We start from the raw sequence: 19,379 nt of genomic DNA on the forward strand, positions 1-19,379 counted from the left end.
TTGTCCCGGCTGGGGGTCTTACCGTCGCACTTGCTTGGCGGGCTGGGCCCGCTCCCCTGCCCTTGGCTGCGCCGCCCGCTCAGCTGGCTTCCTCTTCCGCGGCCTGGAGGCGGAGGCTCCTCCACGCGGCCCAGCCTGCCTTGCCTGGGCAGCCGGGCTGTTCTGATCTCCTATGTCGGAGGAGACGGCAGCGGGCGCGGGGCCGGGGGGCTCCGGCTCGGGGCTCTGCTGGGCCTCGCTCTTCTCCTGCCTCAGCCTGGCCTGCTGCTATGTGGGCAGCCTCTACGTGTGGAAGAGCCACTTGCCCAGGTGAGTGGAGGAGAGCCGAGATGCGCCCCCGTGGGGAAAAAAAAAAGCTCCGCTCGTCTCCCCGCAGGACCAGGCGCGCTGCGTCTTTCGCTCGCTCCGACCCCATCACGCACCCGCGAAGTCTTTGCTCGCAGGTTCCCTTAAAGCATCTAGGCTCCCTGGAGGAGGGGGGAACCTTTCCCGCTCTTTGGGGGCTGGACGGGGAGGGGGTTGCCACGGCCCGAGCAAACGGGAGGCGAGTGCTCCAGGTGAGGCTGAAGTTGCTCTGAGAGTCAGCTGCAACATTTAATGCACTGGGAAAGATTGTAAAATGAGTGCCCCCCCCCGATCCGACGCTGCACTCCAGACGTGGGCGCTTAAGGTGACCGGGCTTCTTTGAAGTCCGCGCTCAGCTATGAACGCCCGTCTGCAATGGGTAGCAAGAACTTCTGGGAGTCAGTAATATCCAGGAGCCTTTGCTGGCGTAGCCGGGCCCCCCTCCTGCACTATATAACTTTGCTTATATAATCGCTTTCTTCCTGGATTGAGACATGGGTCAGGCAAGAGTCTGTGGGTTTCTTTGCAAACTCTTCAACGGGCAGGAAGCTTCGCGTTGAATGGGGGAAGCTGTTGGGGGTTCCTATCCCAGGGTAAAAAAATTATGTAGGAAATAAACCCTGTGAATACTGTAGCTGTGCTCCTGCTGCAGTCTTGCCTTGTGGGGATTTGCATCTTTGCCGGGTGGGCAGCCTCAGCCAGGGCCTCTCGAGGTCCAGCTCCTGCAGCTTCTCCCGCTGGGCCTTTCTCCTTCCAGGGACCACCCAGCTGTCATCAAACGGAGGTTCACCAGCGTCCTCATTGTCTCCAGCCTCTCACCCATCTTCATCTGGGCCTGGAAAGAGGTGACAGGCATTAAGGTGAGGTCATGGCCAGGTCTGGAAAATGCCTGGCCAAAATAAGCAGGAGGTTTCTGTCACTTCAAGCTTCTTTAATTAGTAAGGTCATTTATATGCCACCTTTTAAAATCCTAAAATCAAAACAATAAAGGATACAAAATGGTCAGCATTTAAAAGCCAGAGAGTTTAAGATGCTGAAGGCACTAAAATGTTTTAAAATATCTGGGTATTTTCTGAAAAACCAAAACGTACCTGGTGCTTAAACGACTTGGGCGTGGGTTGCAGCACAGTAGATGCAAAGTAGAGCATCTACTTTGCATGCAAAAGGTTTTAGGTTCAATCCCTGGTAACTCCAGTTACTGAGCTGGATGTGGGCTGGTACCCTTTATGTGCACTCAGGTTGGTACAGGAGGAGGCTGTTGGGTCCTTCTTGGGTCCTAAGTTGTTTAGGACTTCATTAGCCTTTTGAATTGGGCCTGGAAACAAATAGGCAGCCAGTGACATTCTTTCGAAACTGTTTTGGTGATCGGCATGATCAGTGCCATCCAAAACTCTGGCTGCTGCCTTCTCCCCTCGTTCCTGTTCCGATGCCTCTGCCGTGCCCCTGTACATTTTGGAATGATCGTTTCTATAGTATTATGGGCGTGCCTCCATCACACCACTTCTCAGGCATCTTGAGCCTGTGAAGACTACGTAGGATGGTATTGGAACGGTGTGACATTGTTTACAGTAAGGCTTTTTATACCGCTTGTATGATGGAAACCATCTACTGTCGTCCTAATGGAAAAGAAAATTGTCCTGGGGGACAGATTCTCAGTTATGTAAGAGTGTCTGGATGTGTGTGGTGTCTGATTTTAGCACAATGTAAGAACTTTGCATTCAGGAAGGTGCCATGCTATTTAGATCAGCCCTTTATTCAGAACCATGAGGGCTGGAACCTTAATTTATTTTTAAGGGAAGAACCATAGCTCTCTGGCAGATCACCTGCTTTGCATGCAGAAAGCCACAAGTTCAATCCCCTGATATTTCCATGTAGAAAGACCCGTTCTGAAACCCTGAGGAGCTGCTGCCAGTCACTGCAGGTGGCAGTGATCTGGATGAGCCAGTGGTCTGACTTGATACCCAGTGGCCTCCTGTATTCCTATGCCTCCAGTTGTGGCTTGGCTCGCTTGTGCAAGCCGTCATTTATTTCATAAAATTTGTACACTGATTGATTGTACAAACAAGCAAACCTTAAAGCAGTTTACAAAAAGATAATAGAATCAAGGAAAAAATACAATACGTTAAAACATACATGAAGTTAAAATACTAAACCGAGTTAAAATTCACAACGGCATTTCTAAGAGCCCAGGTAGGTTTGCCTGAACAATCATGTTTTTAGGTGGCGCCAAAAAGCTGTCATGAGCTATTTGTTATATAAGCACCAGGACAGTGCTCCAGTGGGGAGCCCATATTTATTAGCGTGTATAAAGGATCCTCGGTTCAGTTTTTAGTATCTCCAGTTAAAGGAGCGCCAGTAGCCCAGGGCAGTCAGGGAAGACAGTCCTCAGCTGGGTAGACTTGTGGCGAGAATTGATGTCCGGTTGTGCTTTGTAACTTATATGCATTGCACCATTGCAAGCTATGGCAGATTATTGCGGGGGGCGGGGCGGGATTTGTGCTTCCCCAGGGCTAATGAAGGCGTTTCCTCTTCTGCTCAGCCAGATGCATCCCTTCTTGCCCTGATGGGCTTCCGGCTTGAGGGCATTATACCAGCAACCGTGCTGCCTTTGCTGTTAACCATGGTAAGTGCAGCTCTTGATCAGCCAGCGCTCTGCTAGGATTCAGCAGGGCTCATTTACTCCCACATATTTAAGCCGTTCTCCCTTCTGGGGACCATATACAAGTGCTGGGTGAGACCAGTGTAGGGCGCAATTAATATACATTTCACCTTTGTACAGCCTTACACTTCACCCTAAGGTCCCACCGCAGGTTACAACATTAGGACACAATATTAAAAGCAGTTTAAAGCAACTTACAACCCCCCAAATAAGGTGGGTCCTAAAGATATACACCTCAAGTTTCAAAAGCCAGAGTAAAGAGGTTTAAAGGATAGCTCTGTCGGTAGAGCATGAGACTCTTATTCTCAGGGTCGTGGTTTTGAGCCCCGTGTTGGGCAAAAGTTTCCTGTGCTTCAGGGGGTTGGACTGGATGACCCTCATGGTCCCTTCCAACTCTACAAAAATAGGACAGAGAACTTTTTTGATGGAGGGCAGTCTCCACTCAATGCACTTCATTTCAAGAAAGATGAAGTGGAAAGGCTGAAGAATAGTTACGGAGATTGGGATGGAATAGATTCTTGTTTATTCTGGAACAGGTGTACTAACCAAAATGTTTTGCCAGGAAAATGGTTCTGATCTTTTATACTTTTAGTTTATACCCTTTTTATTATGCAAAATTTTGAATAATGATGTTGATTTGTGGCAATTTATACTAGTTTAAAACTTTTCAATAAAAAGCTTTTTAAAAAGGAAGAGGGGGAAAAGACAACCCTCAATGCCACGCTGACTGATGTGGCTCTTCCATATTTACACACACCAGGTGCAGAAAATGCAAGAGCTGATTTTTACATGTGCTTGTGAACATGTTCTTTGCTCCTTCTCCCTCGCCCCACAGGTCCTATTCCTTGGTCCTCTTATCCAGCTCTCGATGGACTGTCCTTGGGACCTGGTAGAAGGTTTGAAAGTTGCGTTTGGTAAGACTACGTAGATTGGCATGTGATGGCAGGGCTTGGAGAGCAACTGCAAGAGACTCTAGGAGTGGGGCTGGGGAACTTTTACAGGCCAGGGGCCACATTCCCTTCTGGAGAAGCTTCCAGGGGCCACATGCCAGGGTGGGCAGAGCCAGAGGCAAAAAGGGGGTTGGAGTAACGAATGTGAGCGTTACCCTTGTACAGGAGGCTAGTTTTTACACGAACTTACCCACCCACCTGCCTCTGTCTTCCGTCCTCACAAACTAGAAGCATTATCAGAGTTCATAGACATATTCCAGCCAGGCAAAAAACACTGAATGGGTGGGGGACATGAAGCAGGTTTGGTAAGGGTTGCAGCCTGAGGATCAGATAGACAGTAAAGGCCTGGAAGGCTGCATTTGGGCCTTGCTGTAGGGCAAAAAGCGAGTGTCTCCTTGTTTTCCCTCATGACACTCTACTCCCAGTATGCAGTGCGCTCATTTCAGGAAGCAAGCTTTTCATGCTGGCTGGAGCGATGGGAGTTGTAGTCCAAAGCAGCTGGAAGGCTCACAGGTTGGCAAAGGCTGGTTGATGGGATGTCATCCCAGTGCCTGCTTTTCCATGCCTCTGTGGAATGTGTGCTTTAAGCCCCTGGCGAAGTGGTTATAATTGCCCTCCTTCTTGGACACCCATTGACAAAACACCCCTTTTTTTGCTACTGCTGTGCCTTCTCAAGAGGAGGGGTGGGGTGTAAGTAACACTACTCCTCCTCCTCGCCCCCCAGACCCCAGCTTTTGGGTTCTCTGTCTGACTGACATGCGCTGGCTCCGCAACCAGGTCATTGCGCCCTTCACGGAGGAGCTGGTCTTCCGGGCCTGCATGCTGCCCATGCTCGTCCCTTGCACGGGATTGGGGCCTGCTGTCTTCACCTGCCCGCTGTTCTTCGGAGTCGGTGAGTGTCATATTTCTCCCCGGCAAGAGGAGACTGTTTCTTGAGGCGGTCCCAACCATCACCTAATTGCTTGGACTTTCTAGTTCCTTCTTAGCACAAGGCTGACACATTTTTGTGGGCCTGAAACCAAGGATGGTGAGCTTTTCAAGCTGTTTGGAGGTTACCAGACTCCATCTCCCATCATCACTTGCTGGCTGGGGCTGATGGGAGTTGTAGTCCAGTGAGGCCTACAAAGCCACAGATTTCTCAGGGCCGAAACTGGAGTGTGTATTTGTACTACAGAAAGTTTTGGGGCACTTCCTACTCTTTCTCTGGTTTCTTAAATGTATTTTTTTATCATTCCCTGCATATTCTAAATTAACTTCCCTTATTCTTTTATTCAGCTACTTTAATTATTTACTCTTATGAAACTGCAGGTTATTACAACAATCCTGCCAATGTCCTTATCTGTTTACAACTCCCCTCTGAAGAAAGGTTGCAGCGTTTGTGCCTTTTTAGTTTAGAGAAAAGGCGAGTAAGAGGCAACATGATAGGAATTTATAAAATTATGTATGGCATATTGAGAGCAGACAGAGAAAAACATCCCACTTTCATGACACCAGAACTCGTGGGCACCCTCTGAATCTGAATGTTGGGAGATTCAGGGCAGACAAAAGAAAGTATTTCATGCAGCTCAGATTTAAACTATGGAACTCACTTCCACAGGAGCCAGTGTGGTGTAGTGGTTAAGAGCGGTAGTCTCGTAATCTGGGGAACCGGGTTCGTGTCTCCGCTCCTCCACATGCAGCTGCTGGGTGACCTTGGGCCAGTCACACTTCTGTGAAGTCTCTCAGCCCCACTCACCTCACAGAGTGTTGTGGGGGAGGAAGGGAAAGGAGAATGTTAGCCGCTTTGAGACTCCTGAAGGGGAGTGAAAGGCGGGATATCAAATCCAAACTCTTCTTCTTCTTCTTCTTCTTCTTCTTCTTCTTCTTCTTCTTCTTCTTCTTCTTCTTCTTCTTCTTCAGTGGTGGCCACCAAGTTGGATGGCTTTAAAAGAGGATTAGATGAATTCACAGAGGAGAAGCAGCTATCAATGGCTAAAACTTAGCCACAACGGCTGTACTCTGCCTCCACTGGGAATCACAGGACGGGGAGCACTCTTGTGCTCAGATCTTGCTTTGGGGATTTGCACAGGCATCTGGTCGGCCACTGTGAGAACAGGATGCTGGACTGATGCAACAGGCTCTTCTAACGTCGCAGGAAGAACCTTGGCGTTTTGCAGGGAGATGATGTGGGGGGGGGGGGGAGAAGGCCATTCAGAAGGCTGTTCTGCCACATGTGCTGAGATGCGTCTTTGTTTTCTAGCTCACTTTCACCATGTCATTGAGCAGCTACGGTTTCGCCAAGGAAGCACAGCCAGCATCTTCCTCTCAGCAGGTATGGCTTGGGCGGTCCCTTATTTTCCTCACCATCAGAAGCCAAGAGGGTGGCAGGACATTGGCCACAGGGTCCTTTTGAGATACACACACACACACACACACACACACGACAGTATTACCATTTCGGGAGGAGATGTCAGCTGAGTGGCAGAGCGCACACTTTGCACCCGGAGGTTCAATCCGCAGCTCCGATTCCTGGCACGTTCCTTTGGAGGAATCAGGTGGTCCCGTCTCTGTTGGAGGGCCAGGGGAGCTGCTGCCTCTCAGAGTACAGTCGTACCTTGGAAGTCGAATGGAATCCATTCCAGAAGTCCATTCAACTTCCAAAACGTTTGAAAACCAAAGTGATTCGAAGCTCCTGCATCCAATCAGAAGCCACGGACCATCAGACGTTCAGCTTCCAAAATAGTTCGCAAACTGGAACACTCACTTCTGGGTTTGTGGCATTCAGGAGACAAAACGTTCAACAACTAAGCTGTTTGAAAACCAAGGTACGACTCTACAGGGCTAGATGGACAAAAGGGTCTGTCCCGGGCTAAGGAATTTGATTGTTCGTTCTGCACAAATGTATAGATTGGCGTTTAGCTCAGACTGAAAGGTGTAGATGGCGTTGGCCAAGCAAAGTGGTTTCATTATGTGGTGTATCACTGTGTGGGCAACTTGCTCATCCAGAAGATGCTGCCTGAAAAAAAGGATGCTCTCCCCAGCCCCCTACCACCCTCTTCTCAACCCTCCGCCAGCTTCTGACGGACTGCTTCCTTTGCAGTGTTCCAGTTTTCATACACAGCTGTTTTCGGAACATACACAGCCTTCATCTTCATCCGGACAGGTAGGTGGGGAAAGTGAATAAGGGAATTGCACCAGTTGGGGTGGGGTTTAGGAATGAGAAGGTGCTGCCTATGTTAATGGTGATCCCCCTGTCCCTCTCCTGCTCAGTTGCTCCCCAAGGTAACAGCTGGCAATCACATTATGCATGTGAGAGAGTTTGAGTATCTCGGATACCAAAACCAAATGGTTAACGGCACCAAAACTGGGCCACGGAGAATCAAGGGGTGGGAGGTATCGGCATGCACTGGGTGCGTTCCGGTGGGTGCAGCAGTACTGAAAGAGAGAAGGCTTAAAAAACAGCCCAATGGGGACTGAAATTTTTCAGTGCAGTTTACAGGGGCTGCACAATGCTGAGTGTCAGCCAGAGGAGGAAAGCCCAAAGAGGTGGAGGCACGAGAGAATGTGAAATGATGCCTGTTGTGATGCAGGCCCTTCCCTTAGGGCACCCCTGGTGTGGTGCAGGAATGAATGTCAGAGAGGCACTCCCCTTGGCCACGAATCTTTCAGTGACTGCTGTCTTTCACCCTAACCTGCCTTTACCAGGTTGTCCTAAGGAGAGGTGGTGTGGAAGCAGAGGGCAGGATTAATAAATAGCCTAAAATCAGTGTGTGCTGCTGCTTCTTTTTACTTTAGAACACTGTATTTCCCCTGATAGGCAGATTTAAGCAGATATTACGAGCAATTCAGATTTCTTAGGGCAATAGCATTAAGGTACCATATAGGTTAATTGAATATTCAGTCCATGTGTGTGGTGAAAGGAATTAGGATGTCTTCAGAGAGAACTCTTAGCCTAAGCCATTTCTATTGCAACTCCACATGAGTTGTCTCTTCAGCCCATAAGGACTAGGGACTTAGGATTTTAAATGGCATCTGCTGGAGGCATTCTGCTCATCCCCTCCTCCTCCCTCTCCCCACAGGGCACCTCATTGGGCCTGTTCTCTGCCACTCCTTCTGCAACTACGTCGGGTTCCCTGCTGTCGGCGCAGCCCTGGACCACCCGCAGCGCTGCCTGGTTGTCTTCTTCTACCTGCTGGGAGTGATCCTCTTCCTCCTCCTCCTGCACCCCATGACGGATCCCGCTTTCTTTGGCCACCTGCCCATCTGCTCCCTCTCCAGACTGACTTCGCACACCAGCAGCCTCGGCAGCTTCTCCCTCTGCTCTTGACACCTGCCTGGGACCTTCTCCCAATCTCCCCACACCCCATGCACCCTTGCGTCTACAGTGGCACACAGCGCTGACGCTGTACACTTGCACTGGTTTCGAGGTGGCTTTCTCCTCATGGCCCCCACCCCTACCCTCCTCGTCCTCTTCTGCAGTTGTCATGGGGAGACTGGGAAAAGCCATTCCCTGAAACCTGTTTGCGGTGGAAACGTAGCTGTGCCTGCGTTCTTGCACACATCTCCGCCTGAGCCAGCCAGCCCTTTTTATAGACCCCTGGGGGGGCCTTCTTTTCCTCCAGGCCCCAAAGAGCTCTATTTTTTATTATTAAAGGTCTTTAACGAGGCCCTGTTGGTGTTTTAATTGTGGCTGAGGTTTGAAGGTGGCCTGTCCTTCCACTGTGCTGCTTGGTTATAGACTTGGCGCTTGCGTTTTATTCAGGGCTGGGAGCAGTGGGTGCTTAGCGAAGGGGCAAAGCTTGCTGAGTCTCTGTTGGTTCCGGCAGAGGGTGGGCCACAAGTACTTGTGACCAGGCAACAACTTCATTGAGGTCATGGGGATGGGGAGGCCGACCTTCCAGGTGTTGGGAGATTCCAGCTCCTGTCATCCCTAAGCCTTGGCCACATTGACTGGGACTGGGAGTTTGACAACAGCTGTTCTCCCATCAAGCTCTATCCCAGATGCAGTTCTCTGCTGAAAACAAAGGGAGGAGTGTTTTGCTTCCGGAAAGTAGGGGTTTTTGCCCCAGCCTGCCCAGAAGGTAGCTGGAGCAGATGAGACGCAAGTTTTTAGCATCACAGTCTCTGCTGGACTGATGGAGCCCTGCTCCGCCACACAACTTGGAAGGAGCACAGTACAAGAAAATGTTTCTCCCAGGGACCTTTGGATATGCAATATGATCATGGCAGTGACCTCACATGCCTCCACCAGTGGTCTTGCACGTGACAGTGTCCTATTGTACGCTATTCCAGTCTCATCTGGCCCAAGTTCAGAGTGAGGAAGCTTCATGTTGCTGCTAAGGCTGGTGTGGGGGGAGCCTGTGGCCTCCAGGTGTTTGTGGGACTACAAGCCCAAAGCTGCCATTTGCACCAGAGGATAAAAAAAACATTCCAAAGGTGCTGATCTCCCACCCACCCCTCCCCAAGCTCTTATAAGAACCAGGGTCGATTTTACAGAACTGTATGTATACTTTTTATGTCTCTGGATGTGGCTGAACATGATCCACGGTGTGTTGGGGGTGGGGGATAGCTAGAGAATGAACTGTATATAAAGCAGCAATGGGACACCCTGAACTTCATACTCTGTGGCTCCTAGAAGCTGTCAGCATGCAGCAGCGGCCTCCCCCTGGGAAACTGCTTTGGCTGGCCAGCTATACCTGGTGAAGATAGCCGATGAGTCTCAAACCCTCAATGAGTTAGGGACTTCCCCTGCATGCAAAGACAGGCTCTGGTGGATTGAGCAGATGAGACCAATGGTGGGTCCAACAGTCAAGAAGGTGGTTTCTGCATGTGCTGTAGAGGGAAGTGAGGGGCAGATTGGGCTCATCAATTTGGGAAGGTAGCCCATCTAGGAGAAGATAAACTGATCCTAAACCTCCACTGTCTTGTGGGATAACTTGGGGAGAAGAAAAGGCTAAAGAGTAAACCCCACACAAATCCAGGGTGGAGTCCCAAAGACAGTTGGATGGCATCTTGTATGCCTCCTTCCTGCAACTCCCGCAGCCAAGTTGGAGCCAGATGTATTGCTCTGCCTTCCTTTGGACCACATCAGCAGGGCCGGGGGGGGGGGGCTTGTATGGGCAGCCAGGACCTCCATACGCACTGTCCAAGCTTGCTCTCCAGGGAGGTCACTTTGGTGCTGCTAACGCAGCCATTTGACTTCATCCATGGAGGCCCACTCAGTTATCTCTTGAGACAATAGACCAATTGTCCTCCAGATGCTTATTTGAATTTGTTTTTGTTTAACAGCTTCCATCATCGCTGGCTATGTGGCTGGGGCTGATGGAAGTTGCCGCCCAACAATATCTGCAGGGCTACAGGTTCCCCATCCTTGGCTCCCCATCTATTCCTACACAAAGGTCTAGCCTTCCCCTCTCCTGTACATGCCATTCCATATACTTGTCCAAGTGCAACAGGGTGGGGGGAAAGAAGGACTTCCACGCTGGGTGGGCCTCCAGTGGGCGCAGTTTATTGGTACAGCATTCCTTCCAAGCCAGCCCTCCCCTGCCTCCTCTGGTACCCGCCTCCTTCCCAGTCCCAGCATAAAACCCAGGAGATGCACTTGGCGGTGGCCCGTCTGGTCAAACGGTGGACCCTCCCTCGAGGTCAGCAACAACACTTGCCTCTCCTGTGGGGGTGGGCCAAGGGAAAGAGGGGGGTTCTGGGGAAGAGGGAAGGGAATGTGTGGGACAGGGGGAATGTGTGCAACTAGCTCAGCAGCAAAGAACAGACATGACAGCTTCTACAAAGGGGGAGGGGGAACCTTGAGAGACTTGTTTCCTCACCAAAACCACCCTGGATCCACCAGCTGCAGCATGTGGGTGGAAGTGGGGGGAATCTCAGCCTCTTGCCCAGCAGCGGGGGAAGATGGTTGTGGTGGTGGTGGGGTTAGTAGCGGTAGTGCCCTCCCCTCTTCCATGGTGGGCACAAAGCTCTCGATGGCACCAGTTCCCCACAAGCGAGTGTGTGGGGAGTCGCTCTGCTCCCACGTGCTTTTTTTTGTTTCTGGTGAGATGGGGGTAGGTGGGCAGGGTGGGACGGGGAGCAGGGAGATCACAGGTCGCTCTCTCCGTACAGGGCACTGGAGAAGGAGACATAGTCCAAAGCGCCGGACACAGCGTCAGCTCCTGTGTACTTCGTCATCCTGCTGATGCAGTATTCGGCCTGCTCTGGTGGCAGCTCCCGACGTAGCTCTTCTATCGTGATGTAGTTCTGCAGCAGGGAGGAGGATCAAACAAGGAGGAACAGCATGTTACTCAGAAGACCAAGGGCGAGGCACCTCAGGCTTGGGGGCCAGATGTGGCCCTCCGAGGTTCCCTATCTGTCCCCCCCAGATTACACATCCTTACCCATATTTTATTTCCCTTGACTGCATGCTGTGGTGGCATAATATGCACCCTCCACCAGCATTTTTGCCTGCCAGGAACATGCCCTCAAACTCAGATAATGTCTCTTCTGAGGCTGGATGGAGGGTAGAGATGAGCTAATAGAAACTAGCCTTCTGTAGCATGGTAAAAAAATTTTTACTTTGGTTGCTCTGTCCACTTTTGCCTCTGGTGCTACCAAACACAGAAGATGGCTCAGAATGGAATGTGGTTGACGCATTGCACACCGTGCAGGCCTGTTCTAGGTTGCAATATTCCACTAACAGAGTCCAGGAACCCTTTTTCTGTTAGGGCAGCTGTGATGGAACCTTGAGTTCTCCACCTGTTGTCAAACTACACCTCCCATCATTCCTGGCTGTTGGTGGGTTGTGGTCCCAGCAACACCTGGAGCACCAAAGGTTCCCCACACTTAGGGGCAGTTTGTCAAGGGCTGCATGCCAGGGGCAAACAAGGCCTGAGCCTAAAATGGGTAGGATAGCCTTTACTTCTCTGCTACCTGAATGGAAAGAAGCCACCCCCCACTTCCCCCTGCAAAAACACTTTCTAGACCTGCCAGGAAAGGCTTGAAACATGCCCGGTGGCAGGAGAGGAGACATAAAGAAGAGAGGAAACAGATTATTGGAAGGCTTTGAATTCTGCTTCAATGTCTAGATCTTAATTTTAACTGCAGAATATCACTCAACCTCAGCATAATGTTGCTGGGTCCTATGAATAAGCAAGAGACACTAATTTTGCTTCTGTGGACAAGAGATAGCTCCACCACTTCTCCTGTTCTTTTGGTGCAACGCTTACCTTGTCTGAAGCCAGGATCTTGAAGGAAGCCACGACTTGCTCTGCAGTGTCTGTCTCAGCCGTCTCACGAGTCATGAAGTCAATGAAGGCCTGGAAGGTCACCACGCCTGTGTTGTTTGGATCCACCAGGGTCATGATGCGTGCAAACTCCACCTCGCCCTGTCAGGAGGGAAGAGCAATAGGGATGTTGGTCAAACAGGGAGCGAAGCTCCCTGCCAAGGGACATTCAGCACCCCTGACCAGTTTTCCCACCCAGAGCCACCCTTGGATCATGGAATGGGGCTGAAAACTGCCTCAGGGCAGACCATACCCATTTCCACTCAGGTTTTGCTGTCTAGGGATGGCCAAGGCTTGGTTCAGTCACCATTTTCAAGCAGACCAGGAGATCCTTGTGATATTAAACTACCCAGAATTTGCCCTCCAACGGATGTTGTAAGGAAAGCTATCCTTCTGGGCCCCCAAAAGGGGCAGCTTCCTACCAAGTCATATCCCATGGAGATCAAGCAGGCCCGGAAGTCGTCAGGATCCATCATTCCGTTTCTCTTCTGCAAAGAGCAAAGAGGGGGAAAGAAGCTGTTGATTTGGAAGGAGACACCCCCAGCCCCAAATTCCACACTCCTGAAGGGAAACGCTCCATAAACTGGTGGCATTGGGCACCCTTCACAGGAACACAGGAAGTGGCCTTACATCGAGACAGACCATCCGGTCCACCTCACCCGCTATTGCCTACACTGACTGGTAACAGTTTACCCAGGTTTCAGGCAGGAGACTCTCCCAGCACTAACTGGAGATTGAACCCATGACCTTTTGCAAGCAAATCAGATGCTCTGCATCTGAGCTATAGCCCTTCCACAGTCTGTGAACAAGCCCCGCGCTCAGCCAAGTCCCCCTTTCTTGTGGCTTGTTTGGAGCTGACCTCCTCTCTGAACGGTTGCTGAGAGAGAGAGACCAAAGCCATGTGTAGCCATTGGGCGGCTCGGGGGTCCCAGCCGCCCCACAGATTGCCACCATGCCTCTTGCGACTCCTTCAAAGTTTTTCCGTTGGCCAGGCTGGGATTAGCCGGCCACACCCTCTTTGTTGCTGGTATCAAGGGCAGACATGGGCTGGCGATGGTGGCAAGCGAGCCTGGAGCTAGGCCAATGTGAGGAACCTCTAGCTAGGCTAAGGTGAGGAACCTCCAGCTAGGCCAAGGGGAGGAATATATAGCTAGGCTAAGGTGAGGAACCTCCAGCTAGGCCAAGGGGAGGAATATATAGCTAGGCTAAGGTGAGGAACCTCCAGCTAGGCCAATGTGAGGAACCTCTAGCTAGGCTAAGGTGAGGAACCTCCAGCTAGGCCAAGGGGAGGAATATATAGCTAGGCTAAGGTGAGGAACCTCCAGCTTGGCCAAGGGGAGGAAAATATAGCTAGGCTGAGGTGAGGCACTTCTAGCTAGGCCAAGACAAGGAACCTCTAGCTAGGCTAAGGTAAGGAAAATATAGCTAGGCTAAGGTGAGGAACCTCCAGTTTGGCCAAGGTGAGGAAAATCTAGTCAGGTCAAGGGGAGGAACCTCCATCTAGGCCAAGGTGAGGAAAATTTAGCTAGGCCAAGGTGAGGAAAATATAACTAGGCCAAAGTGAGGAACCTCTAGCTAGGCCAAGGTGACAAAATAATAATAATAATAATAATAATAATAATAATAATAATAATAATAATAATAATAATAATAATAATAATATATTATTTGTATCCTGTCCATCTGGCTGGGCTTCCCCAGCCACTCTGGGCAGCTTCCCAAAAAAATATTAAAATCCTCTAATACATCAAACATTAAAAGCTAGGCCAAGGCGAGGAAAATCTAGCTAGGCTAAGGTAAGGAACCTCAAGGCCTCTCTACCTGGCCCTCGGGACTCTCCCTAAGGCATGGCCCTTCCCTTTCTTCGCTGGCCCTGCTGCATGCTCCCCTCAAGTGCCCTGACCTATGATCATGCTTCTTGCTTGCCTGCGTGGGCTTTTGCCCAGCTGGAGTGTGACCTCTTGTGCAAAGGTTGCACCCATTGCCTCTCCCACTTTTTTTGCCTCTCATCCTTCCTGCCACTGGGTTGCCCATGAGGGACTGTGGCCCTTGGGCTGAAAAGGAGTCCCTCACCCTTGGTCTAGGACAAGAGACCAGGCTCCTGACTCCATCGTTTGATCAGCTCTAGATTAGCCTCCATGGCTGGAACAACAGCAGGGATCAGGTGTGAGGGCTGCGTGAACTGGAGATGCAGGCAAGAATTTGGCAGGAGGCTGCCTGTTGCAGGCTTGCAGTTGGATTAAGCTCGGGAGAAGTGTGCAAGCGAGAAGCGGCGGTGAGTGTGCGAGTGGTCAGGGCTGGGTTTGCAAGAGGCCACCTTACCCGGTCGAAATGGTTGAAGGAGGCCCGGAACTCGTTCATCTGTTCTTGGCTGATTCCCTTGGCATCGCGGGTCAGAATCTGGTTCTCGACTTCGTTGATAGTGCGGGCAATGGTGGTCAGCAGCTGTTCCCAGCCCACCCGGATGTGCTGCATACAGTCAAAGACAGTGGGGTTTGCAGAATGAGATCCAGAAGCACTGGGGAAGGAGGTGGGGGGCAATCACACCCACCCAATCCTTCACCTACTTGCAGGAGATCCATTCTGGGGGGGGGGGGGGTTCAGCCAGGAATTATCCCCCCTTTTTAATATTCACTTATTGAAAATCAAAATAGTATGAACAAATCAGCAAAAATGCTGTCAATAAATTCAGCCTGGTACAATCCCACACTTTGTACAGTTTTGCCTTTTAAGAGCTAAAAGAAAGATAAAACAATTAAAGGAAAGGAAACAACCCCAACAAATAAGACTACTAACACACTAAATAGGTTCCCGTTCGAATTTCAAATTGTCATGGAATAAATATCTGCCTCAATTTCCAATTTTCCTCATGGTATTCCTTGTAGATTACAACTACTACTATATGTATTATTTATATGCTGCCCATTTGACTGGGTTGCCCCAACCACTCTGAGTGGTTTCCAACAAATATAAAACCACAGTAAATAATAATAATAATAATAATAATAATAATAATAATAATAATAATAATAATAATAATAATATAGTTCTTTAATCTTGCATGCTTCAAAATGCTTATATTTATGTGCAGGAAGGCAAGCTGCTACTTGGAAGACTAAGCAACTAGTCTTAAGTTGGCTGGTTTTCACAAACATATGAAAGTTATTATTTTTACACCCATGCATCGTGGAGTTTGACTTTTATGTATCTTAACAGCCCACCCGGGAATTATTTCCGAAAATGCCCCCACCCCTGCAACACACACGCAGACCCCCCACCTCCATAGTGTAGCTGGTGTGCTTGTTGTCAAAGATGAGGGCCTCTTGGATGAGTTGGTGGTCTCCCTCCAGCTTGTCGATGTTGGCCTTGTAGTTGATGATGTTCTGCTCATGCTGCTTCAGGTGGTTCATCTGGTCCTCAAGAGACCCGCTGATGTCCACAGAAATGTGGCCGATTTCCTGTCAGGGGAGGGCAGAAGGGAAGCCTCCTGTTAGCTTAAGACCCTAGAACCTAGCTCTGATCTCATGGGGCACCCTTCCTCTACAGCAGCACTGGGAGAACCTGTAGCCCCCCCAGGTGTGGCTGAGTATCAATTCTTAGTGGCCTCAGAGAACACGGCCAGTAGTCAGGCTGGTGGAAGTTGCTGTACAAAAGCACCTGGGAGGAGCACAGGTTCACTATCTCTGCCCTACAAGTGATGGTTTGTCACTGGCAAAGACAGATTCACTATACATTAGCTTTACAGAGCGGCCGCATTTGGTCAGCACTTATTGGCTAACGAGAGGAGCCATAACCTGTTGCCTAGAGGGCCATTTCACCCTTTCCAAAGCCATTTGTTGGATCCCCCCTATGGGTGGCATCCAGAGCGTTGTAAGGTGGAAGGATCAAGAAATAGCAGTAAGATTCTGACTTAGGGAAGCAGTCCAAGCATCCTGGAGTCTCAAGCCTGCTCTGATGCTCCAATGCCCATCCTACTTCTAACCCACTAGACAGCCCCCTCACCAGGCAGAGCTCGTAATCTCTCCCAGGGGATGTAGGTAGATAGGAGCGTAGGTAAGGAGTTGCCATACAAGGAGTCAAATATTTGGTGCATTGTATGCTGATCAGCAGCATTTCTCAAGGATTTTGGGCCAGAGTGTCACCCAGTCCTATCAGTAGATGCCACTGGGGACTGAACTTAGAACCTTCTTCATGCAAAGCTCTACCACTCAGCTGAGGTCCTTGAGGGCATTTTGCCCTGGCAGGAGAGGACCTTACCTCCATCTTTGTCTGGATCCAGGGACCAATGATGTTAGCCTGGGCAGCAAACTGGCGTCGGAGGCGTTCATTGGCTTGCTGTCTTGCCAGCTCTTCTTGCAGGGTTTGATCACGGTGTGGGACCAGCTGCTTCACCTGGAGAAGCAAGATAAAAGAGACTCTGCACATAAGTATTGGGGTTTAGAGACCCTACTGGAGGGAGATGTGGGTTGGTGTGCTGTTGGGTGTAGTCCTGGGAGGACAGGAGGTACTCTGCCCCCTCACTTAGAGCCTTTCCTGCCTAGGATGAAAGCAGGACTTCCAAAGCACATGCATCAAGGCAGCTGGAGAACCTCCAGATGTTCCTCTTCTTGGCATTTGTTTAGGGTTAGGGGACCTGAAAGCCCTCCAGATGTGGTTGCACTACAGTTCCCATCATCACTGGCCATGCTGCCTATGGCTGATAGGAGTTGGAGTCCAATGACAGCTGGAGGGCCTGACAGGTTCCCCACATCTGGTTTAGAGGCTCAATGAATTAATCAGCTACTCCTGGAAAGAGGAGCTCTTGACTTATTGTCACTTATTGAATCAGGGATGAAGGACCGCAGCATTGTTTAGCTTCTGCATCAGCCAAGGCCCCAGAGATTTGGAAAACACCCTCCTGAAACTGGACAGGCAGCTACAATTCTGATATTTCATCCCTTGCTGAAAACATGGGTTGCTTGCTAAGCTTTGTTGGAGAATTAATTTTCTGCACTGTTGGGCACTTGTTCTTCATTTTATTATTCTTTAATGATTTTAACATATCTTTTTAATGAGTTGGCATTTTGTAAATCATTTTATAAACAAACGGGGGATGGGTCTGTGCCTTGGGAGTGGACTTTCCATTCCTCTCTAGAAAACAATCTGGAGCTGCAGAGGGGAGGGTGTCTGCTCAGGTCCCCCATAAGAACACCAGGTAAGACCTGCAAACTAAAAAGGCCCCATCTAGTCCAGCATCCTAGATGCCCCCATGGGAAGCAGGCAAGCAGGAAGTTTTTAGTGTTTGATGTTGTATTGTATTTTTACTATTTTTTGTTGGGAGCCGCCCAGAGTGGCTATCCTTCTCCTGCCACCATTCCCCAGCAACTGGTATTCAGAGTTGCTTTACTTTTGATCCTGGAGGAGGTATATAGTTTTCGTGTCCCATAGCCACACACCCCATCTGGACGTCTCCTGTGTCTTTTGAGAGGGGGAGCACAAGCAAGGGAGCAAAGACAGTATCCCAAGGAGTCAGGGAGGAGCACCTTGGGGGTGACCCGAACCAGCAAAAGCCTTTGCCCAAGACCCTCACACAGCTCCCGCAGACACACCATGGGGCTGGTTTCTTAAAAGGATGCTCTCACCCTGTCCCACTTGTTGGCAATGTCGAGATGCGAGAGGTTGGTGTAAGGGTTCAAGCCCGACAGCTTGATGCCGTAGGTCTGTGCAATCTTCTGGATCTCGTTCTGGATGCCCAGGATGGCCATGCGCTCCTTGTCAGCCTCAGGCAGGGTGGCTTTGAACTGCTCGTGGGCTGTAATCAGGCTCTGCTCCAGGAGGAAGGGGTGAAAGTTAGTTGCTGTCCAGGTGAGTATGGCAGGCAGAAGGAAATGAGCTCTCTCTACTTCCTTTTGCTTTGCATAAATGTATTGCTCTTTGTAAGAACATGAGGCGAGCCTCCTGGATCAGGCTCACAGCCCACCTGGTCCAGCTTCCTGTTGTCCCAGTGGCCAACCAGGTGCCTCCAGAAAACTTGTTGGCCATCTGGACACGCATGCATTGGCACCCTGCTCAACTGTGATTCCCAACAACAGGTATTCAGTGGCGGTAGAATACAGTCATCCATCAATAACTTTCTCCTCCATTAATTTGTCTAATCCTCTTTTAAAGCCATCCATGTTGGATAGCTCTCACTCTCAGCATGATTCATACTGTTATAAACCTGTATCATGTTCCCCCTCCATCATACTGTCAGGGAACTGACATCAGAGGCACGGGAGAAGGAGAGGTCTCTGATTCTGCAGGAGAAGGTCCCAGCGCTAGGGGGAGACTCAGCTGGGAAGAAGGGGAAGGGAATAAGTGTAACACCAGGGATCCAGGAGAGCAACGGGACAGGGAGGTGCAGGGGCTCCAGGACTCTTCGTTGGAAGTTAGTGAGGAGAGCCCAGGCACCCCGCTACCCACGCCCACCCTGCGCAGGAGACTCCCGCGCAGTGAGAGGCGGAGACGCTTAGGCGTCAAACAGCTCTTATGTTGGCAGCGCTTTAAGAAACGCCCACAGACAGATTCTACGAGTGACTAAGGGCAGCCACGCTGAGATGGGCTGTGCAGTCCAAAGGGTTTAACCAGGCAATCTAATGCTCAAACGGAGCAGGATTACGCACGAGTAACTCCCAACCACTACAATAGCTAAGAAGCCTTTTTCCCCCCCCAACATGAAGTTGCTTCCAGCATCCCTTGTTGACCTGTGCTGTACCTTCTCCAGCTCTAATTTCAGGCCCAATGTAATTGCTTTGACTTCTCAAGAAGCATTTGGCCCGGCTGATGCGCCTCACCTGGATCTCTTCAATGCTGTGCACAATGAACATGTCCTGAAGGTCCTCGATGGCACCATCCATCCAGTTGTTGAAGGGGGCAGCTCTCTTGGCGAACTCCAGGTACAGCTGGTCAATGGTCTCCAGCAGCTTCTCCACACGCTGGGTGGCAAGGAGAGGAAAGAAGGTGAGGATCAGAGAATAAAGTCACCTCCCTCATACCGAAGAAGAAGGGACCAAATCCTGCCAGCGCCCCTTTCCTCACCTCCAGGGCATCTCTCCTCTTCTGAGTGAGTGTCCCCAGGGTGTCCCACTGGTCACAGATGGCCTGGCAGCGGGAGTTCACAGAGGCTGCGTCGTGGTAGTCCAGCTCACTGTAGTG

At 50.4% G+C, this 19,379-nt stretch overlaps 2 protein-coding genes and 1 long non-coding RNA gene across 5 annotated transcripts in view; 2 read left to right on the plus strand and 1 right to left on the minus strand.

Annotated features, from left to right (window-relative positions):
- Positions 1-109: 109 nt before the first annotated feature.
- On the plus strand, positions 110-8,600 carry RCE1 (Ras converting CAAX endopeptidase 1). Its single transcript, XM_083478853.1, has 8 exons — positions 110-309; positions 1,103-1,205; positions 2,885-2,968; positions 3,840-3,918; positions 4,679-4,846; positions 6,194-6,265; positions 7,034-7,096; positions 8,013-8,600. Exons 1-8 carry the CDS (start codon positions 173-175, stop codon positions 8,258-8,260), a joined length of 954 nt encoding a protein of 317 aa, XP_083334979.1. The 5' UTR covers positions 110-172; the 3' UTR covers positions 8,261-8,600.
- A 1,815-nt stretch (positions 8,601-10,415) lies between these two features.
- The window catches only part of ACTN3 (actinin alpha 3), a 42,439-nt gene continuing 33,475 nt past the window's right edge, over positions 10,416-19,379 (minus strand). Inside the window, exons 13-21 of one of the 3 annotated variants that reach the window (XR_014519831.1) lie at positions 19,263-19,371; positions 19,019-19,159; positions 17,828-18,010; positions 16,464-16,598; positions 15,485-15,664; positions 14,280-14,675; positions 12,629-12,694; positions 12,150-12,308; positions 10,416-11,184 (exon numbers count right to left, since the gene is read on the minus strand). Coding sequence is in view for 2 of the 3 variants with exons in the window: in XM_083478540.1 (XP_083334666.1) it covers positions 11,026-11,184; positions 12,150-12,308; positions 12,629-12,694; positions 14,529-14,675; positions 15,485-15,664; positions 16,464-16,598; positions 17,828-18,010; positions 19,019-19,159; positions 19,263-19,371 (1,279 nt within the window). In the remaining variant the exon portion in view is untranslated. Of the gene's footprint in view, positions 11,290-12,117; positions 12,309-12,628; positions 12,695-14,279; positions 14,676-15,484; positions 15,665-16,463; positions 16,599-17,827; positions 18,011-19,018; positions 19,160-19,262; positions 19,372-19,379 lie in introns of all 3 variants that reach the window. The other 2 variants (XM_083478540.1, XM_083478541.1) reach the window with 2 other exon arrangements.
- LOC310695014 lies at positions 12,701-14,273 on the plus strand. The gene is made up of 3 exons (XR_014519856.1): positions 12,701-13,291; positions 13,667-13,791; positions 13,978-14,273. It is a non-coding gene; the product is annotated as an uncharacterized lncRNA (long non-coding RNA).

This window comes from Podarcis liolepis (assembly GCF_965112155.1).
Source record: "Podarcis liolepis genome assembly, chromosome: 15".
NCBI classification, from domain to species: Eukaryota; Metazoa; Chordata; class Lepidosauria; order Squamata; family Lacertidae; genus Podarcis; species Podarcis liolepis.